The sequence below is a fragment of the Empidonax traillii genome, unplaced genomic scaffold (genome assembly GCF_003031625.1).
Source record: "Empidonax traillii isolate 1590-97213 ecotype Southwest subspecies unplaced genomic scaffold, ASM303162v1 scaffold126:size1624879, whole genome shotgun sequence".
In the NCBI taxonomy this organism is placed as follows: Eukaryota; Metazoa; Chordata; class Aves; order Passeriformes; family Tyrannidae; genus Empidonax; species Empidonax traillii.
The window spans coordinates 1429699-1452511 of NW_020955319.1; the positions used below are offsets into that span (position 1 = coordinate 1429699).

At 34.6% G+C, this 22813-nt stretch overlaps 1 protein-coding gene across 50 annotated transcripts in view; it reads left to right on the top strand.

Annotated features, from left to right (window-relative positions):
• The window catches only part of RIMS2 (regulating synaptic membrane exocytosis 2), a 449434-nt gene that overhangs the window by 341046 nt on the left and 85575 nt on the right, over positions 1-22813 (top strand). For 22 of the 50 annotated variants that reach the window (XM_027883430.1, XM_027883441.1, XM_027883444.1 and 19 more), the window contains 3 exons: positions 2732-2764; positions 12819-12854; positions 17897-17997. The exons of 9 other annotated variants lie outside the window; for them this stretch is intronic. In XM_027883430.1, coding sequence (XP_027739231.1) covers positions 2732-2764; positions 12819-12854; positions 17897-17997 — 170 coding nt within the window. The remainder of the gene's footprint in view (positions 1-2731; positions 2765-12818; positions 12855-17896; positions 17998-22813) is intronic. 19 more of the 50 variants (XM_027883433.1, XM_027883456.1, XM_027883478.1 and 16 more) reach the window with 5 other exon arrangements.

The following is a 22813-nucleotide window of genomic DNA, read 5'->3' on the forward strand; positions in this document are numbered from 1 at the left end:
ATTGAGAGCTTCATTTGTGTCTAAATCTGTATATAATACCCTTGTACATACTAGTCTCGTACATCAAGGTGAAAAATTGATTCAAATAAATGCTAGTTCCACAACAAAGCAATAACTATTCAAATGAAGACTGCCTATTGAGATGATGTAAATTTAATAGAATTTCTGTCATTGTTTTATTTCTGCATTAAATGTATTTCTATCAACAAAGATCTATTTAGTAGATTAAAAGCTACAGAGACAGAGAATTTTCAAGCTACTATTTGGGATTTATGGCATGGCTTCTTAATGGGGAGGAAATTGATTAAATAAGTGCTATTGTTTCTAAATTAATTATTCTATTAACACTTCCTTCTTATCATTATTAATTGAAAAAAGTTGGTGCATTACCATACCAAAACTTCTACTAATTCATTAATATTTCTACCAATTAATGCAAAAAGGTTATAATCCATTTATCTCAAGAGATGTGTTATCAGCTGATCAGGTATCTACAGTGAGAAGACACCTATTATCTTTTTTTTTTTCCCTCTGACTTCTATTAGAATTATTCTTCTAACATGTTTGATGAGTAAAAAGTTAAAACTGAAAAGTGTTTGTTACTAAGAATGATTTTTTTGCCACTTTGATGTGTAAATATTTTTCCCATATCAAATACTTTGGATAAAGGCTTTTAAAAATGCAGTTTTTAAAAAGTGTAGGTATATGTGACTGATTTGCATGCCAATACTGGTCATTTGATTTTAAATATTCAAAGGGAACTTCCCTGCTGTTCAGTTGTGTCCCACTGACATTGCTAGAAAACTTGTATTACCATACCAGACATATTCCACATTTGGAAATAATGTGATTCCAAACTTGCTTTGAAAATTTATGTAGGAGGATTTATGTTAATGCACTATAGGTCTCAAAGCTGCTCATTCCCATGGATACTGAAAAAAAATAAACAGTGTAAGGGGCTCATGATAAAGACTTTCTAATAACAGGTTTGCCCTAGTAGAAGTGCTATCCAGGGCTATAGATATGTAATATAAAACATTTTCAGAACATTTAAGTACTTTTAGCCATGATGGTTTATTTGTTTATTTGACAGTTATAGCAATTATAGCTAGACAACTTTAATATGAGCTGTAACATGCCATGGAGAGGTAGATCTTTGTATTTGCTTATTTGTATTTCATCCAATGGATTCATTGTAGTTGCCCAGACAAAAAGATATTTATATGCCATTATTTTTTTTAACTTGCAAAGACATAGCAACATTAGTCAAAACTGACAGCTGCTATGCTTTCATATTACATATTTCATATATAGCACTTATGTGTGTTCGTCCTGTAAGAAAATTTGATTGCCTAAAAATGCGTTCTAATTATGTATATTTCAGTCTGCTTGGTTTTGCAACAAAGTTTTGGTACAGTCTTGGCATTTAAAAGTAGATGAAAACATAAGCTACTGGCTATAGTATAAAATTGTTTAAGAAAAAAACATAACAGTTATCAGATGAAATTTAGTGTTGTCTTTAATTTTATTGATTTATATTGATTATTATAATTTTGCATTTTGTCAATGGTATCTCGATATTGACTCTAAAATGCAGACACAATTATAGCTATTTTTTGTGGTGTATGAACTTATCTAGTATCTCCAGTGTTAATGAATTATGAGCAGTGTTTGATTAACAAACTGCATGCTGAAATTAGATCAAATTTATAGATTTTTTTTTTCTTCTACTTCTGATGATTTTTGGAAGAAAGCATATGTTCTTCTCGCAAGAGTAGATTCACAGTTCTTTGTAATTTCTATTACTTTTCAAAATGAATTCCTCCCATTCTTTTGCTACAAATAGATTTTCAGCCCAGAGCATGACACTGTCCCTCAGATGTTCTCCATGTCTGAAATGGCAGTGTGTTTTTGAATGTGAAGTAATAAAGTAAGTAATGGGATAGTTGCTTTGGCATTTAACTTGCATGCATTTGCAGTAACTTAGATGTCTGAGATGAGAGTAACATTTGGTTCTGAAAAACTGTCCTGAATTGACCATGAGAGTTTATAGCTACACAGTCTCTTTCCTCACGTTCTGTATTTTGGGCTTGATAATTTTGCCTTTGGCAGAGTGTTGAAATAATGCAGTCCTTTCCAGAGTGTGTTATGTGGATTCTGAAATTTCTGAGCTTGTACATACTTTTTTGGAAAAAAAAAAAAAATCAATCTGTTTCTTGTTTTGGATATGTTCAGCATAAATTATGATAATTTAATACTTGAAAAATCTAGTAATAGACTTCCCATTGGTGACATTAAACTGAGTGCTCAATACTTGAAAAAGAAAAATAATACCTGCATTAAAATAGATAATATTCAAAAAAGTTGAATAGTCATGAAGAAAAGTATTTATTCTAGTTAACATACCTTTTACTATCCAGCTTTTTCTTCAGCTTCATTGCAAGGATTGGCTTTGCTGTCAGTTATAACTTTTATTTTTTCCTCAGCTCCTCTACTAACTCTATCTTTACTGTTCTTTTCCAACAACAGTAGTTTAACCACTTCTTCCTCAGCTTTCTTTTTTTCTTCTAGTGTCTGTTATTTTTTTTCCCCACTTACTAACTCTGCTCTGCAGACTTCTCTCTAAAACAATTTTGGCCCTTTCCCTCAGTGTCAGTTTTAACCTTCTGAATACATCCTCTCACGCCCATCTCCTTTGTCTATGTCTGTACATTACACGATGTGATCACAGAAGAAGCGGAATCATCAAGGAGAAGAAACTCAGGTCTGTCTCTTCTACTGCTTTTCTCTGTGTTATTTTTTTCATTTTACCTTTTCTGTAGATTTTATCACAGCTCACCTCACATACTTTTCCCTCTCTTCCCCCTCAATAAATTGGCAAAATATTGGCAATTTGGCCAAAAGATGCTTATGTAATTTTTATCACCTATAAAATATGTACTCTGTAAAAAGTAATGAATGGTAACTGATGACGCATATGCCATACCTTAAGACTTTAAACTGATTTGATTTCTATCATATCAGTTCTTATTCCCATCCCAATTATCTGTAAATTAGCCTTTAAGCTTCCAACTAGCACATGAAAATAATCTATAATTTGTTTTATCTTTGCATTTGCATCTCCTACAAAAACTGCAGAAACTCTTATATAACTGGTTATTTTTGACCCTGGGGAGAATATAATTTCAAAACTGAATAATTTTAGTAAGTTAAATCCCAGGCACTGAAATTTCAAACTTAGTTTGAAATTAGTTTCTTTGAATAAAAGCTGTTTAAGTTAGAAGTGATCAAAAGCTGTTTTCTCATGCTGAAAATGTTGTAAAATGTAAGGTTATGATAACGTGAGAGCAAGAAAACAATAAATATATTGAAGGAGCTCTAACTTAGCTTTATTGTTCATGAGGATTTTACTTCCTATTGTGCATTACTTATGATTTCTTCTTTCCTATAAAATTTTCATCTGCCATTTTATTGAATTTTCCATGTATTTTATATTACTGTCAGAGAACTAACATCTAGCAAGGCATCCTAGGTCTTAAAATGCAGTAGTTTTTCACATTTCTCTGCTTGTTCAGTTGGGGTATGTAGAACAACAATGAAATTCCACACATTTAAGTTAATTAAGTTAATCTATAGCATTTAAATTTTACAATTATTGTGTCAAAGCTTTAATTAATTTCATGTGCCCCTGCTATTATCCCAACAAATTAGGGAAGCCACTTATATGCAATTTTGATTAAAAAATCTGTAGAAGTATTGGGGTACATTGACTGTACATTACATTGACATTACACTTAGGTGATATTTAGTGAAACATTTTTGTCTTTCCTCTACTGTGGCTGACTCCTTCAGAACTCAGTTTTACCTTTCATACTAATCTTGTCCTAATCAGAGCCAGAGATTACCTTTACAGAATCTTGCAGATGTTATTTGCTGTGGTTTTCATATTAAATAAATCTCGAGATAGAAATTGCTTAAATTACAGGGTAAAAAATGTTAAGTATGCATAGAGATGACAAGCAGTAGTGTATTCTGAATTCCCTCTTTTGTAAATCACCACTATTAGGAATTAATAAATTATGCTGTAGAAAGACTGTGTTTACTTATCTTGTGCTTATGATCCTTTCCCAGTCCCTGTGCAGTGATTCCAAGTGTCTTTTATTACAAAAATGAAATCAGATGATTGGGTGACCCATTTTGTATCTGGTCAGAATTAAAGACAGGAAAGTTGTTGATCTTCTTATTCAAGAACCTTCCTCTGAGTTATTGAATGAACCACTATATTGAATCTAAATATGGAATCAGTCCATATCTTTCTTGGTGTTGGAAGAAATCAGACCTTATAATGGCATCTTGTGTATTAGAAAAAAACACATATTTTCACCACCAACGTTTCTTGAACATGTGTGAGTAGGCAATACCTCTTTTGACATTGAAATTCAGGTACTCTTTTGCAAAACACTACTTAGCTCACGATGTTAAGTAAATGTATTAGGCACTGATGAATTAAATTGTCTAGCACACAAATGCAAAAGCGTGATCAGCACTGCAGTTGCAGAAGTTGTTATTACTACCCTTAAACTCAGGAGAAAATTGTTTTGTGCATAGTAAGGTATTTTAAAATGTACATTTGAAAGGGGCAGTCTTGCATGTTTTACCTCTAACAAAATAGCTTACACGTTCCACTACGAGGCACTTTGAGCAGAGCTAAAAAGCAAGGGTGACATTTCAAAGGCATACCTTTAGAACCTAGTGTTTTCCCACTGCTTTGGAATTTGCTTTAAGAAGTGTTGAACTAGGATTACCCATTTACAGGTTTCATTAGGAAATTAGTTTCACCTTATTTGTCATGCTACCAAACATCATGTGAATTAAAAGATTAGATGTTGATTTAAGGTGTTATTAGAACAAGTGATGTTGTGAGGTTAAATATCTGAATATGTGACGTATTGAAAAAAAATTTGCCATTTCCTCTCTGTGGATATTATAATCTGTAATTGCAAAAAGGAGAAAATTTTATTCCTTCAAAAAACATCTAGGTTCTTATTCAAAAGTTTTATGAAAGCACATGCAAAGCTTATGCTGTATATTTCAAGAACAAAAGCAAATTCAGAAAGCTAACAAGCAAAATATTTTATTATAAATTTTGTTATCTGACAGCAGTAGAGCTTGATAGCATCTTTAATGAAAAAACCCTGTTTTTCTTGGGTGAAGGAGGAGCTTTGCAAAATAGTGGTTTTTTTAGATATCTTTTTAAAATCATATTTTGGAAATTATTATGTTTCATAGGTTTAGATATTGTGATATTTAGATATAGTGAGAAGTGTTGGGAAGATGTCTGCCTGTTCACCTCCCCATGTATTCAGCATGAGAAATAGAATTAATCCCCTACCTGCCAAAGATTCTTAGTGATGAAGATGTCTTTATCCTCATCAGTAAGAAGGTTCACACCAACCAGTTATCATTGTGCCAAAAATTTCTTGTAATTGCAAGACTTACTGTGTTCTTCAAACACATGAAATAGAGAAAACATTCTTTAGCCTTGCAAAATTAATCTAGACCTAGATGTGACTTAACTCAGATGTGAGTTAACTGCACAAAAATTGATCACCAAAACTATGGGAAGGCTGATCCATGACAGTTTACAGGTAGTCAGTGTACATACAGGAGACATAGTGCTGGGTAATTTTAGGTTTATTCCAGGATGAAAAGGAGTAAAGTAGTGATACCCAATCATTGCTGCTTTCTAAGGTGCATAGGAGTTAGAAGATAAAATAGTGGGGACCGTTCCATTTCTAAAGGGCCGTGAAGTCAGGGAAATAGATATTAATGTTCTTTTCTGCAACATCTGGAGCCAAACGGTCATGTTAGGAGCACACAAAGAATTGATTAGAGGTTTTGTTAGCCTTCAGAAGGAAATTTAAATAGCAAGGACTTTGAAGTATGGGGGGGGGGGGTTCTGTGCTGTATTATGAAGTCTTTTTGTAATAACATGATTGCTGGAAATGAAGCCCACAAAACCTAACAAAATCTATCGAAGATAAGTGACCGAATTGGAAGAGCTCATAGACCTGGACAGTGGAGGGCCAAACAGTTGAAAGTTCTGGTAAATAAACTGTTGGAGAAAGCAAGGACAAAAAAAATTAGTACACTTGAGAGGGTCTAAGGAATCAACTTCAATAGAAGGCCAGGAACATAGTTATTTGAATTCATTCTTATCTTACAGTACCACAAGTGGCTTTTCAAGCCTTCCAAGAGTGGGTCTACTGTGTTATCCTTTACAAACAGAATATAACATCCCTCTGCTTTTGAGTTATTGTTATAATCAGTATTCAGTGACACACTTTCCTTTAAAGAGCAGGATGGTGCTTTGTTCTGTTTCCATCTTCCTTACATTGAAAAAACATTTCTGGTCGGAATTTTTAACATTTTAGCACAAATGTGATTAAATTACTTTTGCATCTCTAAACACTTCTATGATATTTAATTTGACAGGCATGTTTAAAATCTGATGCCTAAGACTCTGAAAGAGACATTTAAAGCATCTAAATCTGTATTTGATCAACAAAACACAAAGGGTAAACTCCAAATTCAGTTTAATTTAGTAAACACCAAATTCAGTTTAAAGGTATTTAGCATGGCAATAGAGATATCATACTGGATGGCGGGGAGGTTCTTTGTCCTTATTTTTTATTTTGTTTAAAATTTAACACCAGAAACCCAAGGCCTCCAAATCCAACCCTCAAAGTAGCCATCTGTACTAAACCCAATAAATAAAGGCTGATCTTCACTCTGCTGAAGATAAAATAGTAAAAATAGGAGATTATGTAATTTAAAATGACAGCATAATTGCACAAAAAACAGAGTATCACTACATATATATTTTTTTATAAGTAAAGTTTTGGTAGTTTGATTTGTCATTCTCCTGAGTCCTAAATGCAGGTGCACACACCACTGTTGGGTTCGTGTTTTTTGGTTAAAGCTTTTACCATCTTTCTGGTTACTAAGATGCTGATGAAGATGTCTTACATTCTTAGGTATTAATAGAGATCCCTCAACCATCCTGTTTGCTTTTCTAAAAGCAGAGGCATAGTTATCATGAAGAGTTTATACCTGTGTTTTTAAGTGGCTGTATCAGAATGTGAAATATTCTCTGGTTATGTGGAATATACCAGTGGTGGGAACTCTGAGGAGCTTGCATGCTTGGCAAACAGGATGTTGGAAAGCTTAACAATAAGACCATGCTCAGGCTTTCCTGAAGACAATGCAGCATTTATAATGTGGCCGATCTGAATGGACTTTTATGAGTACAGGATGTAAGCCTGTACTTATGAAGGGCCTACTGACCACTCAGATGTTTTTCTTTTACACTTTCAAAATATTATCATTCATATAGGGAGAATGCACCAGAATTCTTGGGAGAAGCAAAATGGAGGGGGTTTTAGCTAATATGCGACTTACTGCTTCTTTCTTCCTTCCTTTTTCCATGTGAGGCTCAGTATTTTTCAAAGGCCACCAAAATGTATATACACCATTGTATGAGGCAACATGGAAAAACGTCACATACTACCCTCCAAAAATCCCTTTGGAAAAGGATCTACGCACCATAAAAAAGAGCTGGTCATTGTTTAATAGTTAGTGTAATAAGCATGCAAAATAGAACTTCCTGGCTTTCTTCAAATGATCTTTGTCCTTTACAATCTACACTGATCTATCCTTAGTGATGAAGAACCTGAGCTGACCCTGTCAATTTATGAACCCATGATTCTAGAGATTCCTTAACTTCCCAGCTTAGATCACCACACCATCTTATTCAATTCTTTTACTAAACACTGCCATGTATTCTGCAAATAATCCAAAGTAACATTCTTAACATGCTTTGAGCATTGTGATAAAAATTTGTTTAAGTGGTGAGAAATGCCTCCCCCCCCCGGGTTTCAGTCTTTGTTTAGTGTGTCAAGCTTGAAACCAACAAGAAAAAAAGCCAAAACAAAAAAGCCATTGAGTCGTTCTCAAATAGAAAACATGAATGTGAAGGCACGGTCCCCACTACGAAGCTGGCTAACTGAAATGATTTTCCTCTGAGCATGCCCTTTTAAGGACACTAATTGACACTTCAGTCACATTTAAACAATAATACAAAAACACTTCAACAACCTTTAATTATTTTTTTCTTGGTCCGCGTTTCTGTGGGTGTCAACCATTTTCTTTTCATTTAGACTGTGATGTGGATCACAGACTTGTAAAGGCCTTGCTTGCTGCAAAAGTAACTTTTTTCTGTTTGCCACACATTGGATATAAAGCCCTGGAGTGAAGTTCAGTAACTATTTGTATCACACACATCACCTGATATTTTGCTAGACCTGTAGCAGTTAGGCAGTTATATTTTTCACACAGTTGACAGCTAGAATGACAAAATTTAGAGCCAATTCCTTAGAGGTAGAATTGGAATTGAATAGCTCATGAAACTGGAGGAAATGTAATCCTTTGAGTACAAGACCTTTAACTAGCAAGTTTTGAATTTCAAAGCAAATACTTCTAGACTTTTTGCATTTTACTTTTAGGAGACAATCTTCTTTCCTTTGCCTGATTTGATAATAGGGCTACAAAGATGGTGAAGGGCCTAGAGTGGAAGCCATTGGAGGAATGACTGAGCTCACTTGGTCTCTTCAGCCTGGAGGAGACTGAGAGAAACCTCATTGCAGTTACAACTTCCTTGTGAGGGGAAGAGGAAGGGCAGACACTGATCTCTTCTCTGTGGTGACCAGTGACAGAACATGAAGGAGTGACCTGAAGTGTCAGGGGAGGTTTAGGCTGGACATTAAAAAAAGGTTCTTTCACCCAGAGAGTGGTTGGGCACTGGAACAGGCTCCCCAGAGAAGTGGTCACAGCACCAAGCCTGATGGAGTTCAAGAGAACTTTGGATAATGCTCTCAGGCACATGGTGTGACTCTTGGGCTGTCCTGGGCAGGGCCAGGAGTCGGATTTTAATGACTCTTGTGTGTCCCTTCCAGCTCAGAATATTCTGTGATTCTGTGATATTGTTTCAGGGATTTATATTTTTTTTTAGTATAAAATTGATTTTTCTATATTCTCATGAATAATATTTCAAGAGAAATCTCTAGTAAGAAATTTGACTAGCATTTTTAACTTACCAGAAGTTAGTGTCCTATATGTAAATTTGACTTTTAAAATAAAATTTTATTTAACTATTTCCACTGTGAAAAATCAAACTCACTTTTCAATAAAACACTTAAGAAGCTAACTTATCCACTCTATAAATGTAATTCCTAATCATATTTTATGATTTTAAGTTTTTCCAAATATGAAAAATAGAAAGATATAACTGTTTAATTTATTGTCTTACCTTCTGTGTAAACTCAGAAAAAAATAAGAAGTTCCACATCTGACTTGTAATGACATGCACACCTTCCAGTGTTGGAGGCTGCAACTTCTTTCATGCAAAGAGAGGAAGTCAGTATTTATTTTAGGCCTCAGTTCAACTGATGGAAATATCATTCATCTGGATCTCAGGTGAGAGAAGAGAGACAGTTCAAGAGAGAATCAAGCTCTAAATTTAAGTTTGGGGCAGTCAGCTGTGAGAGAAGGAAGAAATCCTGAGAGGAAGACTGTAAAACTCGGCACCTTCCAGCTGTAACCTTAAGGCTGCAGAGTCAGGCTCCCCTTATTCTCACAAGGAAGTCTCACCAGCAATTTTTGAGACATTGTTCGATGCTACCATTTTCTATCCTGCGTCTTCTGTGGAACTGTTACTCTGTTTGGTCATGTACAGAAATGGGCATGCTCTCTTCCAAGGCACTCGGAGTCTCTGGAGGTTCCAGGCTCCCATCAAAACATCAGAGCTAATTGATTTAAGGCATTTGCAAGAAAATATAGCTTATTGAAGCCATTTTAGATCAAGTTTAGTTCTTCTTAAGTCTGCTCTTGAATGAGGTTCTTGACTGGAGTTCTTTCTATTCATTAAATCTTCCAGATACATGTTAGATTGTGTCAGATATATTAGGACCAGTTAGATAGAATAGTCCATTTCAAGGGCAGGGGAACATGCTTGTGCCTACTATTTTACAAAATATCAGTGGTCATTGTAATAGCAATGTCTGCTGTGATGGTGGAAGAAGGCTTTGAGAGAGGATCTTTCAGCATTTCAATCTCTCAGTGTCTATAGTTCATCTCTACATTTCATCAATAAATTTATCTGTATTTTGATTAAACTGAAAACATATTGTTATTTTCTGTGATGTACAGAAATGTCTCCTTCATAAAGCATTGATTTTTTTTGTCTCCAAATTGTTTACCTCTGAAAAACTTTAGTTCTTAAATTGAGATCATTACACTACAGGATACAGTATATGCTTTTCACTTTGTAAACCAAGGTTAAATTAAGTAATGTAGAAAAATATTGACTAATGTGATGATACTGAAGACATCATTTAAATAAAAATAGACTGGTGACTTTGTCATTTTATATTGTTCAGTTTGAGACATTTTGAAATAAACTCATAATGATTTATTGGTTTTCAACAGTTACAAGACATTAAGGCTGTTTAGAGCTTTTTGTTTTGTTTTGTTTTAAACACATAATAACGAAAAGATTGATTACTTTAGTATCAACATCCTGAACCTGCTCTGAATACTTCTAAGAGGTGAGGACTAAGTCCATAGCTGCAGTGAGCTTTGCTGTTGAGAAGTTAGTATTTTATTTGGTAAATATAATAGACAATACAGATATTATTCAGTTCTGCTGCTTCCCATCCAAGTGAGATCCTTCTCAATTCAATCTTCTTTCTACTATTTCAGAAGACAGCTCTTCACAGTACAACTGAAACCTCAGTTTGGATAGTAGGATCCACTGTGCTGACCTTTTTTGTGAAAATTAAAAAATTTATTAATTGTAGAGATTTGTCACAGCACTTCAATTACACTTTTAAAATTCAAGCATCTAATAGAATTTTATGTTTGCTAGTACTATGGTATTCATTTCTACAATTACATTTGGAAGGTTTTTTTCTATATACTTTTTAACCATGGAGTTAGAATGAGTGAAAGTTGGACAGGTTTCACCCTTCTTTATTTTAACAATGCATTTATTAAAAGACTCATATTTGAAAGGCATCCAGACATAAGGATGAATGGATTTTTAGGCATCTTAAAAATAATTACCCCATATAGTATAAGATTTCTGTATTAAGATAATATTTTGGTAAAGTAAAAATCTCTTTATGCATATGGAATAACATCTCATTCTCTCAGAGCTCAAGGTGTTTTTAATGACTTACTTCACTTTCATCTATTGTGAATTATGTTGGATCAGTTGCATTGCTATCAAATTGCTTTCTCTTTAGAAAGTAATGAGGCAGTAGAAGATGTATTTTTGGATTTTATATTGGTGAGAGAAACTAAAAAAGATTTAAAAAATTCAATGGTTGGAAAGTAACCAAAAGTATTACTCTCTTTCTGCTGCTTTCCTAGCATTTTCCACAACCCACATAGATAGTATAGGCACTGATTTCCAAAAGTGTAGGTTTATGACTTGCCATATTTGTTTCCCATTAATTTTTCAAATAGTTCCACTAGAAATTGCCAGCAGAACAATTGCCTTGATCCCACGCATGATGGGAAGCAAGATCCTGTTGAAGTGTGACCCGTTATTTATGCTCTTTGCAGGAGCACATTTTTCTTTCTTACATTTCTACCTTGCTCCAGTATGATTTCTCACTGAGTATGACCTCATCCTCTGCTTCAGTGCTCATCTAGAAAATGGTATTTTCTTAAAATATAATACCTGTTTCCCTCTTCAGTCTGTGTACTGTAAATTAGATCAGAATTTTGTCAGTAACCCTCAACGACCAATGATTCTGGAAAAATATTTAGTTGTAATAATGAATGCTATTTTTGGTGTGTAGCTTGGGAGCTGTTGCTCCATCTTTATGGGGTTGTTTTAATTGAATTTAATATAATTTTGAAAAGGAAACAGAGTCTATCTAAAAGTTAATGTATTTCTAATTAAAGTAAATTTCATTTGACTTAAAATTCTTTTGCATTAATTACCAAATTTGGATTTCAGATTATTTATGAGCTGCCAAATTATTTGATAGGGACCCAATGTATTTTCATTTCTTTGTGACAGAGGAATGCCCTGAGCGATTTACAACCTTTGATATGTATTCAGAGTATTTGTTGGCATCAGTCAGCTGAATTTATGTGCATGAAGTGGGTTCTGAGTATTGATGTTAGTGTCTTTTGGTCTTCATAATTTTTAGCTCTAAGACAAGCTGTGGTAATATCATTATTAAACCTTTTAACCTGCAGAAGCTATGAAAATTCATTAAACCAATGAAGATTTAAATAATTACTGAAATCCACTCTGACACATTATGCCTGAACCATTAGACTGTGTCTCGTGTGTGCACTGCATAAAACATACACCACAAGGAAATCTTCTATGTCTATTTTTGTGTCATCCCAATCAAGGAAATTGTAAAGTAGCTATATCTGACACCTTCCTAGCTCTCTCTTTGTTGAATGCATTAATGATTTTGGAAGTGCTCAAAATATCCATGGGTTCCCTTCAGTAAATGTTCAATAAGAGTGCACAAATGTATACACTAGCATGCAGTGAATATGCCTCTGGATGTAGAGCACCATACTTGGTTGGTTGACTAAACTCATTAAGTTAAATTAATTTGATGGAGTTTATTATTTTTTTTAATGCATGATTTATATTACTTTTATTATTATTTCTGCATTTTCTCTCTCCCCCTCTTTTTGTTTTACATATTGCTTTCATTTGTTTATAGAAGAAAAGAAAGCAGATCCAGAGAATGGGGATACAGGTAGGGTGACTTATTCCAAATATTTTTATGGTTTTACCCTTAATTTCTTTGATCTATTATGTTTAAGCAAATGTGTAGCATCGGATTGGATCACAGTTTTGATATATTTTGGGGATTTCAAGATAGACAGTAGGAAATGGAACCTTTCCCAAATGTATTTCCTTTGCTTTTTTGAGGGAGTAAAATTAGGGTGAGATATGGGACGAACAAGCCAGAACCAGCTAAAGAAGGCTGTCATACACTTTAAGACTTCTGCCCTCTCCTTCTCTCTCCAGATACAGTGCACTCACTCCACGCCTCCTTTTTCTTCTCTGTTATAGGTTTTTAATTTCCAAAATTTTAGTATTTATTTTTTTCCTTCATCACTAGTTTTTTCTCATGCCTGAGTGGCTATGCCTCCCACATTTTGTATCCCTTTTGTCCATATGTATCCAAAACTAAATCTGTCCTAATAGTGTAGGAGAAACTTCACTCTACTTCCATTCCCCAATTTCCCTTTTACCCTCTGTGCCCCAGAAGCCTCATTGTAGAGCAGACTCCTCTAAACACATCACCATCATCAACATCTATAGGAGCTAGAATGGTTTAATGGTTTAATAACTCCCACTGAAGAAAAAAAAAAAAAGAAAGGAAGAAGTTCTAGCTGTTTTCATTTTTATTTTTTAAATATGTAGGTTTGCCTTTGGCTAAGCTGGGGGATAAGGATAGTTTTTTGTCCCTTTTGTTTCTGCTATGGATCACAGGCTACCAACGAGAAGGTCTTACCTGTCCTGGAGAGTAGCCAATATTTTACCTGAAGAGCAAATAACAGTCCTTAGCACCAGGCTGAATTGAGAGATTGCTTATCTCCTTGTAAAACTGTGATCCCTGAGCAGTAGAGGTCAGAAAAAGTTAGGTATTAACCAAATTACTGATTTTAGCCCTTTGAAATTTTTAGCTTGAAACAAAGGAGGAAAGCTTTAATGGTGAAGTAGTTGAATCTTATTTTCAAGCTAAAACATGAAAATAATGGTTTTTACTTGAAGCTGCAGCAGTGATTCCAGTACCTATTCTGAGTCCTGTTGTAGGAATGGAATTATACAGCCACCACCTAGACCATGGCAGGAATTATGCTCATGTCACCTCAGTAGGGCTTGTCCCTAGGTTCCACTTCAATAAAAGAATCAGAGTTCCTTTTTCTACTAAGTTTAATAGGAAATAGCAGTTACAGCTTGAGCTGAGTGCCACCTGTTGCTTGTTACTGACTTTTATAGTCTCTGTGGGTGGCTTGATTTCCTCATGGCACTTCTGCTCACCCAATCCTGCTTGTGGCATCTGGAGTCTTCTCTTCTGATTTGCTCCTGCAGCCTCCAGGCCCCCTTTTTGTCTGTGTCTTGAGACATTTCCCTATCTTTTGTTACAGGATATCCTGTAGCTAAAGTTGTAATTATAATCCTTTGTCTACTGGTTACATTTCCATAGATAAAAACAGAGGTCAAAGTATAATTCATGTGGCCTAAGGTTTAATTTACAGCGGTCACTAGAGCTAAGCTCTGGCACAACTTAGTCTCTCACTACAGTTCTTGTGGATCTGAGAGCAGGTTACAGGGCTGCTGTGCACAATACTTGGGTGTCTTACTCTGGCATTTCAGGATTGTTTTTGCACTGTAGTTATGCTGCTTTCCCTCAGCACACTCTCTTCTGAAAAGATGGAGAATGGCTAATAATGAATCAGCAGCTGGCTCTGTCAGCCAGGAATTTCCTTGTGCCCATGAAAAGTCCACTGAACCAACCCTCAAGCCATGGCTCTTTAATGTTAGACCATTATTCAAAATAAGCAAAACTCCAGCATATTGCCTACAGTGCAATTATCCCAGTTATGTTTGGTGAGCAGCACCAGGCTTTTTTCTTCCATTCAGTCTTTTTTATTTCTTTGTGTTCCTATGGCTGCCATTTGGGTGTATCATTGGATATTTCTGATGGAGGTACAGCTACTGTTTAGAAGCAAAATTCTGGAAGGAAGTTAAGGTAGAAATGTAAAAATGAACTCATTTTACCTGGCCAAAATATGTGCTTTGGTACATCATGCCGGTACATCAATATATCAGAAGTAGCTTTAATTTTTCTAGTGTCAGTCTCTGTAGTCCTGAAAATGTTGTGCTGGGCTCTAGCTAAGGATCTGAGTAATGCAAGGGCTCAGTCAGCCCTTGTGTTATTTAGATGTGTGAAAACTCATGCTCCTACATTTTCACCATTGTTGATACTCAATGGCAAGATTCAGATTAGTTCTGTTTTGTCTACACATGCTCCATAAACAGCTCCTGATTACAGAGAAGTTATTATGATAGGACCGATGTTCAGCCTTGATTACCAAACTCATGATAAAAGCTGAATACACACAGAGAGTTACTGAACTCTCTAGAAGAATTTTCTGTCTCTGCTAAATGCCCTCACATAGGTTTCAGTAGGCACAGATTTCCCAGCAGAAGTGGAGCAGATGATAGCCCAGCATTTGCACCATTTAGTGCAACATGGACCACGTGAGTGGGAAGTCCCATAACATCCTTTCAGACTTTCCTAGTGCCACCCAGATCATGGCTGCATCTGGCTTAAATTACAGTGAGATCAGTCCGTGGCAGACAGGAACCCTGCACACTTTCTACATGGCAGTTCCTTGTACAGTAGAACCACAGCTGATCTTCTGCATTATGAACTTTCCACTGCCCTCAGATTTTCCTCTTTTTTGCATATAGCTGAATTCACTCACTTGCTAAAGACAGTTTCAAAAATGCAAAGTAGGTTAGATTTTCCTTCAATAAGATTTTATGGGAATAGAACAATATTTTTTCAAAATTTTTCTGCCTTGTTTTTCTCCTGAGACAAAAATGAGCCACAAATTTTGTTTGTTTTGCTGCAGAGGACTCACTAAGGTCTTATGTGTTATTCTCCCCCTTTGAATGGCATATTTCAGAATGCTGAGTTTTGCATATTATAGGCAATTGGATTTCTGAAAATCTAGCTTTCACTTTGCCAACTGAACATAGATAAGAATGGATATTTTCTCAAGTAATTGTGAAATTTCTAATTGACGATCAAGAAGTGCTATTTCATCACTTCTTGTAATTTCCTGAAATTTCGCAGGATGCCTGGTGAAAAAGAACACATTCGATGATTTAATAAGAAAACATAAGAATAATTGACAATATTTCCTTTTTGCAAAAAACATCTCCTTTCTTTACGTTATTGAAAAATGCCAAGTGGATTTGCAGAGTGTTGTGACAAAAAACAAACAAAAAATTAAAAAAAAAAAAAAACTTTTTTATTTGAGCAGAGGTTAGGATATTTTACTTCACAAAAACCTTATATCTTACTTCTGTCATTGAAAAAAAGAAAATATCATTTTCCAGTGTAAATTTTTTGTTTTCAAGAGGAAAAAAATGTATCTTTAGAGCTTTTAAAACTCCATCCTAAAAAATTCACTTCATCTTAATCATAATTTGACAAATACTGCTATAGAGTATGTAACAGTTGAGGAAAATTGTGATAGGAAAAACTAGATGTATTTTATTTGAGGAATTTTCGCTTACTGCTCTCTTTTCCATTTTATTTCTCCCTGTAAAATACCGTTTCTTCTTTTTAATTAATTTTTCTTTTTTTTTTAATTTCTCTTGGAATTTTTGATGAGGTCTTTTCATTCATGTAGTTGTGGGGAGTAAGGATGGGGAGTTAGAATACAAAAATCAGAAGCCAGAGGGTTTATAGGGAACAGTACAATTTAGTCTTTTTGCTTTCCCACTTCCTTTGACCTTCTCTGCTTTCAGATTTCCTATGAAGTTCCCCAACACTTATCTGGCAGCTCTCATAGTGTTTTCTCCTACCTTTATTGTTCTCAAGAAAGACAACACAAAGCTCAGAGGCCCTGCATTGGTCCTGTGCAAAGCTCCACTTTACTATTAGATTGTGACTTACAACTGAGGATTAGAGTTTAAATCAGATTTATTGGAATCTAATATTCCCATCTCAGTTTCATATATACAGTCCAGACTGTTCAATACATATATTATACAGAAACTTCCATTTATGACTAGTGGGATTGTGAAATTTTAATCCTAAACAACTTTTGTGTTAAAATATGGGAAGTTTAAGGCAATGTCAGTCCAAATGAGTACTTTTTAGCATTCAGTGCATAATGAACTATTCTTGACTTATACCGTGTTAAAGTGGAAAAGAATCAAACCTGTGTGTGTATAATCACTACCTATATTTTGTTTAAAAATCTCTTCTGAGGGGTTGTCTTCCTCTTATTTTTCTGCTTCTCAGTTTTCCACTTCAGCTTTGGCACTTCCTTATTATTTTATAAAGTAAATCGTGGTGTTTCAGTACCAGTTGGTTGAAACCAGCTGCTGCCTGAGTCATGTTGTAAGAACCCGTCCCTTACTGAAACTAATCCCATATTTGATCCAAGAATGAATTCTGAAATCATTCCTGCAGTTGTGTGTCATTAGAATATAATACAGTGATGCCACTGGGTGGCTCTTTAAGATTCTTTTAGACATGTTTAAATAGTTTTGAGCTTACTAAGAATATACTCCAATAGCAAACAGAAGGTCTGCTAGTCTGTGGTTGTCACTTGACCAGTAATTTGGTATCTCAGACTATAGTAAATGACGAACCAGGATCTGCACCCAAATAAGCACATTGTCTTTGCATTCCTTTTTATTAAATGAAAGACTCAATTTCTCTTAATTATTTTTGAAATAGTAAAATTCATTTTGTGGAAACATTGTATATTTTCCACAAAGTTGCTTTAATTTGAATTGTGTAGATAATACAACATTTATTTAGATTCTGCTGAAATACTTATCTGATATTTTCCTCCTATTACAACTTTTTAGTTTTCTGCAAAACTGTACTTCAGAAATTACAATTGTATACACAGAATTTAAGTAAATCAAATTTCATCTTTCTGTTAAAATTTCCATAAACATAATTTTAACCTTGGAATTGAGGACTGTTTGTGTATTTATTTTCTTCTTTTTTTTTTTTTTTTTTTAACTTAACAGGTGCAATGGATGTAGAAGAAAGGAATCGCCAAATGAAAATGAGCAAGTACAAACAGGTAGCAGGATCAGATTCCAGGCTGGAACAAGATTATCATTCTAAGGCAAGGGAGTTTTGTTTTGAAAAGCGAAAAAATATGCTAAACTGAAATATCCAACATGCTTTTAAGAAAGTAATAGATGAGTGGCAGTTTTTTCTTCAGTAAAAGTTTCTTGTGTGTCTATAATAAAATTTTTGGAAATGTGCAGCAAAACAATACACAGTGTTCTTGATTATTAAAATTTAAGAAGGATAAGTTAAAGCAAATGAAATAGGCAGTGTAATTTTCCATTGAAAGGAACAATAGTTCCATGATTTAAAAACTCAAAGAGAAGTAAAAAAGATGTTTATTGAGTGACAGATGGGAATTAGAGCTATTGAAAGTTTTTCATGGCTTTCATATAGTTGAAAAGAGAGTTTTCTTGATCTTTTGAAAACTGGAAGATGCAGTATTACTTAGTTACTTGTTACTGTTGGAAAGGTATTTTATGCACCAACAAAAGCTTTCACTCCAGCTGTGGCAGTTTTCCAAGAAGCTGAATTTCTATGTAGTAGTATAACCTTAAGTATACTGTCCAAAATTTCCTGCTATCTGGAACAGGGTCATGTCATTTAGAGTATGTTAATTAAAATAATCAAGATATTTTCAATTTAAACTTCTATTATGCAAAAATAACTTAGTTTCCTCTAAAAGACTTCATTAATTGAGGTCAGACTGTAAGTGGAAAACACGAGACTTCTGACCTATAAAAGCAGGTTGAGGAAGAGAAGTCTTGTTTCAGACTTTTATTTCCAGGATGTAATTCCTTGCTCCCAGTGTAGGCAAAGCTGCTGTAAAATGAGACATTTCATATTTGAAGGCAAACAAATTTTCAAATTTATTAAGTATTAATAGTTTTGAAGAAAATGTGACTAATACCCTTGTTATAATTACTTTTTAGAATATACATTTCAGTGTGGGAAAATAGAGGAAGAGGTTTAGCAAAGCCCATTTCAAAATAGAAAACCCTTTTAATGAAAAAAAATTGACAAAAAAACCCCCAAACTGTGAAAAAGGATTAAAATCCTTTAAAACTCTGTAGATGTGCTGCATGATTATTTGGGTTTTTACATTTGTAGTTTTTACTACGCAAGGCACAAGAATGTTTATTAACATTGTGGAGGGACTTGGTATACTGTCATGTTTAGATGTTTCTTTTATTTTGACAACTACGGCAACATTATTTTCATGTGTTTCTATATTGTGGGCTTTGAAAGGTGTTACCCTTTAGAGATGAGTATAATACTGTGAGCAGACCTTATCGTGAGTGTTGTGATTGTATGTACCACAAAAATATGACTTTATGTATCCTATGTGTAACCAGATTTTAATTTAATCCACTGATTTTCCTGCTCCCTCTATGCTTGACTGACATTTGAGTCAGAAGTAGGACTGGTGTGGAGTAAATGGGTTCTCATGTGAAGGAGCTGGATAGAATATAACTACCTAAGAAAATATTTACTATCTTTGTTTTTCCATTTCACCTACACCATATTATTGGGCCTCACTCTACATATTTTATAATTTTAATTAAAATTTTAACTTCAGTATTATTGGAATGTATTAAAGAGGAAAATTATAAATGGAATTATTTTATGAATATGGTGATTTATTTATTGCACACATCAAACAAAATGTCTCCAGAAATAAACAGTTAATTTACTCTTCTGCCAAAGTGTAGTTTCAGTATTTGAAAATGAGTCATTTATTCTATCAATGAACTCGTGGAACTAGACACTGAGTATTCGCATATATGTATTAATTGAAAATGCATTCTTAAAATTGTGTAGTTTTAAAGTCATATGAGAACCATAACTCTCTTAAGCATATGAGAGTTCTGTCTTCACTTTTTTACTACCACTGCTTCCCCTTAATTAAGTTCTCATATTATCCAGAGACAGAAAAATGAGTAAGTACAATTTATCTATCTGGCTTTTACAAAAATTCTTCTGGAATCATGAACTGAAACACATATATCAAATGCTGACTGAAATCTCATTTGATTTTTTAAAGCTGTCAACCGGCACAAGCAGGCAGTGAAGCATGCCACACCTGAGAAAAATGTCATTAAGTAGACATTAGGCACATTCAGGAGAGCTAGCACATGGAATTTTCTTTTACCTTTCTGTGCTATAATTTTTTTCTTTAAATGGAAATCAACAGCAACTATATATGTCCCTCATGATTACTTTAAGAAAAAAATATCCTTCATTGCTGAAAAAGCAAAGGCTATAAAAGCAAAAGTTGTATTAAATATTAAAATATTAAAATAGGCATCCTGTATTATACCTCTCTAGCTTTGTTCTACCTCTGGAAGTCAATACTAGAGGCTTCAGAGGAAGTTCCATACCCTTCTGCAGTGCACAGTCATACATTAAGAAGCTTGTGGGAAAAGTTTGCTTCCAGACGTCGGTATTCTTAGAAGCTGCTGAAGTAGGAAATTGATTTTCCCTCGTATTTTCTTCCTTATGATTCATAAGATTGCAGGTTGTATTTTTATTATTCTTACACATGCCTCGTTATTTTTGGAACAATAATTATTCTGCTTTCATAATATTTTGTATACATTAGTTTGGCAGGCAATACAGTGTGTAAAAGAGTTAAATCCTTAAATAACATATTTCAGAAGCTGCTTAAGTATGGTTTCAGGGCAGACATAGGGAAAGCAGGCAATATATTTATTTTTATAAAATGTTTACAACTAAGCAGACATGAGGGGAAAAATATTTTGGGCACTAAGGATTAGGGAATGGAACAACTATTTATTTCTGCTTATTAAGTACCAGGAGACTTGTACTAAATAGGTTATATACTAAAGTCTGAATTACGATGCTAGTAGAACCTGACACACATGAAAGCCTGAATTCTGGAAATGCAGAAAAAAGTCACAGTAGTGTAAGAGTATTCCACCAGAGACAAAATTAGCCATTTAGCAAACTATGCCTCTGCAACACCAGCCTGATTTGTGTAATTTTCCTCAAGGATCTTTCAATGACTGCTTTATTGTTTTGCATAAAAACAAAGCTTGCCAATTCTAAAGTGTTTAATCAAGATTCACTGTGAAGAGCAAAAGGCTGTGATGGGAGCTGATGAGCCCTGTGCTAGATTCACATTGTTCACATTTGGCTGAACTGACTTCTGAAGTCAGTTTTCAAACTACCTCATCAAACCTCTTTGAGCCTCTCTGCCTTGCTTCTTGCTTGGTACTCCTGCCATTGGCTCTTCTGGCAAACAAACTGACAGTGCTATGTTTGGTGGGAATTCCTTCCCCTGGCCATTCCCAGTGCTGCTCAGATTCAGGAAACCTTACTGACAAATGAAGGATGAAGGGGGTGAGAAATCATGCCATTCGTCTCTCCTTGCCCCATGACTAGAATATGCACAATGGATCAACTGAGGAGAATTGAAGAGCTTTGCTGCTACTGAGAAAAATTAGAGAAGATACTTCTTGTATGTGGAGTCCTAGAAGTGTTTGCAATCAGTGTGACGTTTGCAATCAAGTGTAGAATCAAGAAAGATTTCCATCAACTCAGGCTGTATTAGCTACTTCAAGAAGTCTGAGTCACTAAAGCATAAAATGTCAAACAAAAGAATGTATGTAGGAGTTAGAATAGTGAAAACCCATGACTTTCTTAAAGAACTAAGGTAAAACAGAGACTGGCAAACTAGCCGACACATATTTAAACTTCAAAGTATCTTGAGACTCATTTTATTTGTTTTATTAGGAGAAAATAATGACCTACAAAAAGGCAGAGAAATCCAGTTACTTGATATAGCAATTAGTAATAGTCAGTAATGTAGTAATTAGGAACATATTTTGTTAGAGCAGCAAGGAATAAAGTAGGGATAAAAGAGATAAAAGACCAGATAAAACCTGAAATTTTTGCTGAACAAGCTTATTTAGACTTTTAAAGAGTACATCAAATACTTAATTATACAGAACATCAAAGAGGATTTCCCAACTCCACCTCTAATGATTCATATTGATAATAAGACTGAAACTTTCTGCATCATCAGATGCATGTAAAGCTGCATTTCCTGATAGTCAATAACCATAATATAAGTTCCATAAAGAAGTGTAATTCTCTGTATTTGGTGCATGAGATCAGTACTATTAGGCATACTAGCATACTACTTTGTGATCTCCTAAACTGATAAAAAGACCAAGACAAATTAAACTGTGGAAGAGAAGAGACAAGCATGTGCTCAGTTCGAGTAGTGTAGATGCAGCTGAAATGCTCTTGGAGCATGCAGGCACTGAAGCTGCAGTTCTTCAGACTGAGAAACTTTGATTCAGCAATGAATCAAGTAACACCTTTGGGTTACCTGTGTGAGAGAATGTGCAAAAGGTAAGAGCTGTAACTCTGGAGGTGGAAGAGGCTGAGTTTGAATACTTCAGAAGCAGATTGCAATTCTCAGTCTTGTTGCAATATGCAAAAGTGTCCAAGAGCTGCCTTTTTCCTCTGAAACCTGCAGTAAATAGTTGTGTCATTGTTACAGCTGCATATGGTATCCTCTGATTGGTGCTGCTGATTGAAACCTTTGATTTGATGCTGTTTTGGGAATGCCCTTGTCACTTCCTTAAAGATCAAAGCAGAGCAGCAAAGATTGCTAGCAGAAGCACTTATCACTTTTCTTCTTGAAACCTTGTGGAGTGGAACAAACATCCAAGCTAAAGAGATGTTGAGATCATCGATAATTTACTGCACATAAGCTGTATTTGATTTGTGTTGAGTTTATATTAGCAATTGTTTTAGAGTTGGGAGTTCTGGGAAGATCATGATATGTCCAGTAATAATTTGTTAATTTATAATAATTATGAATATACACCTTTGGTCCT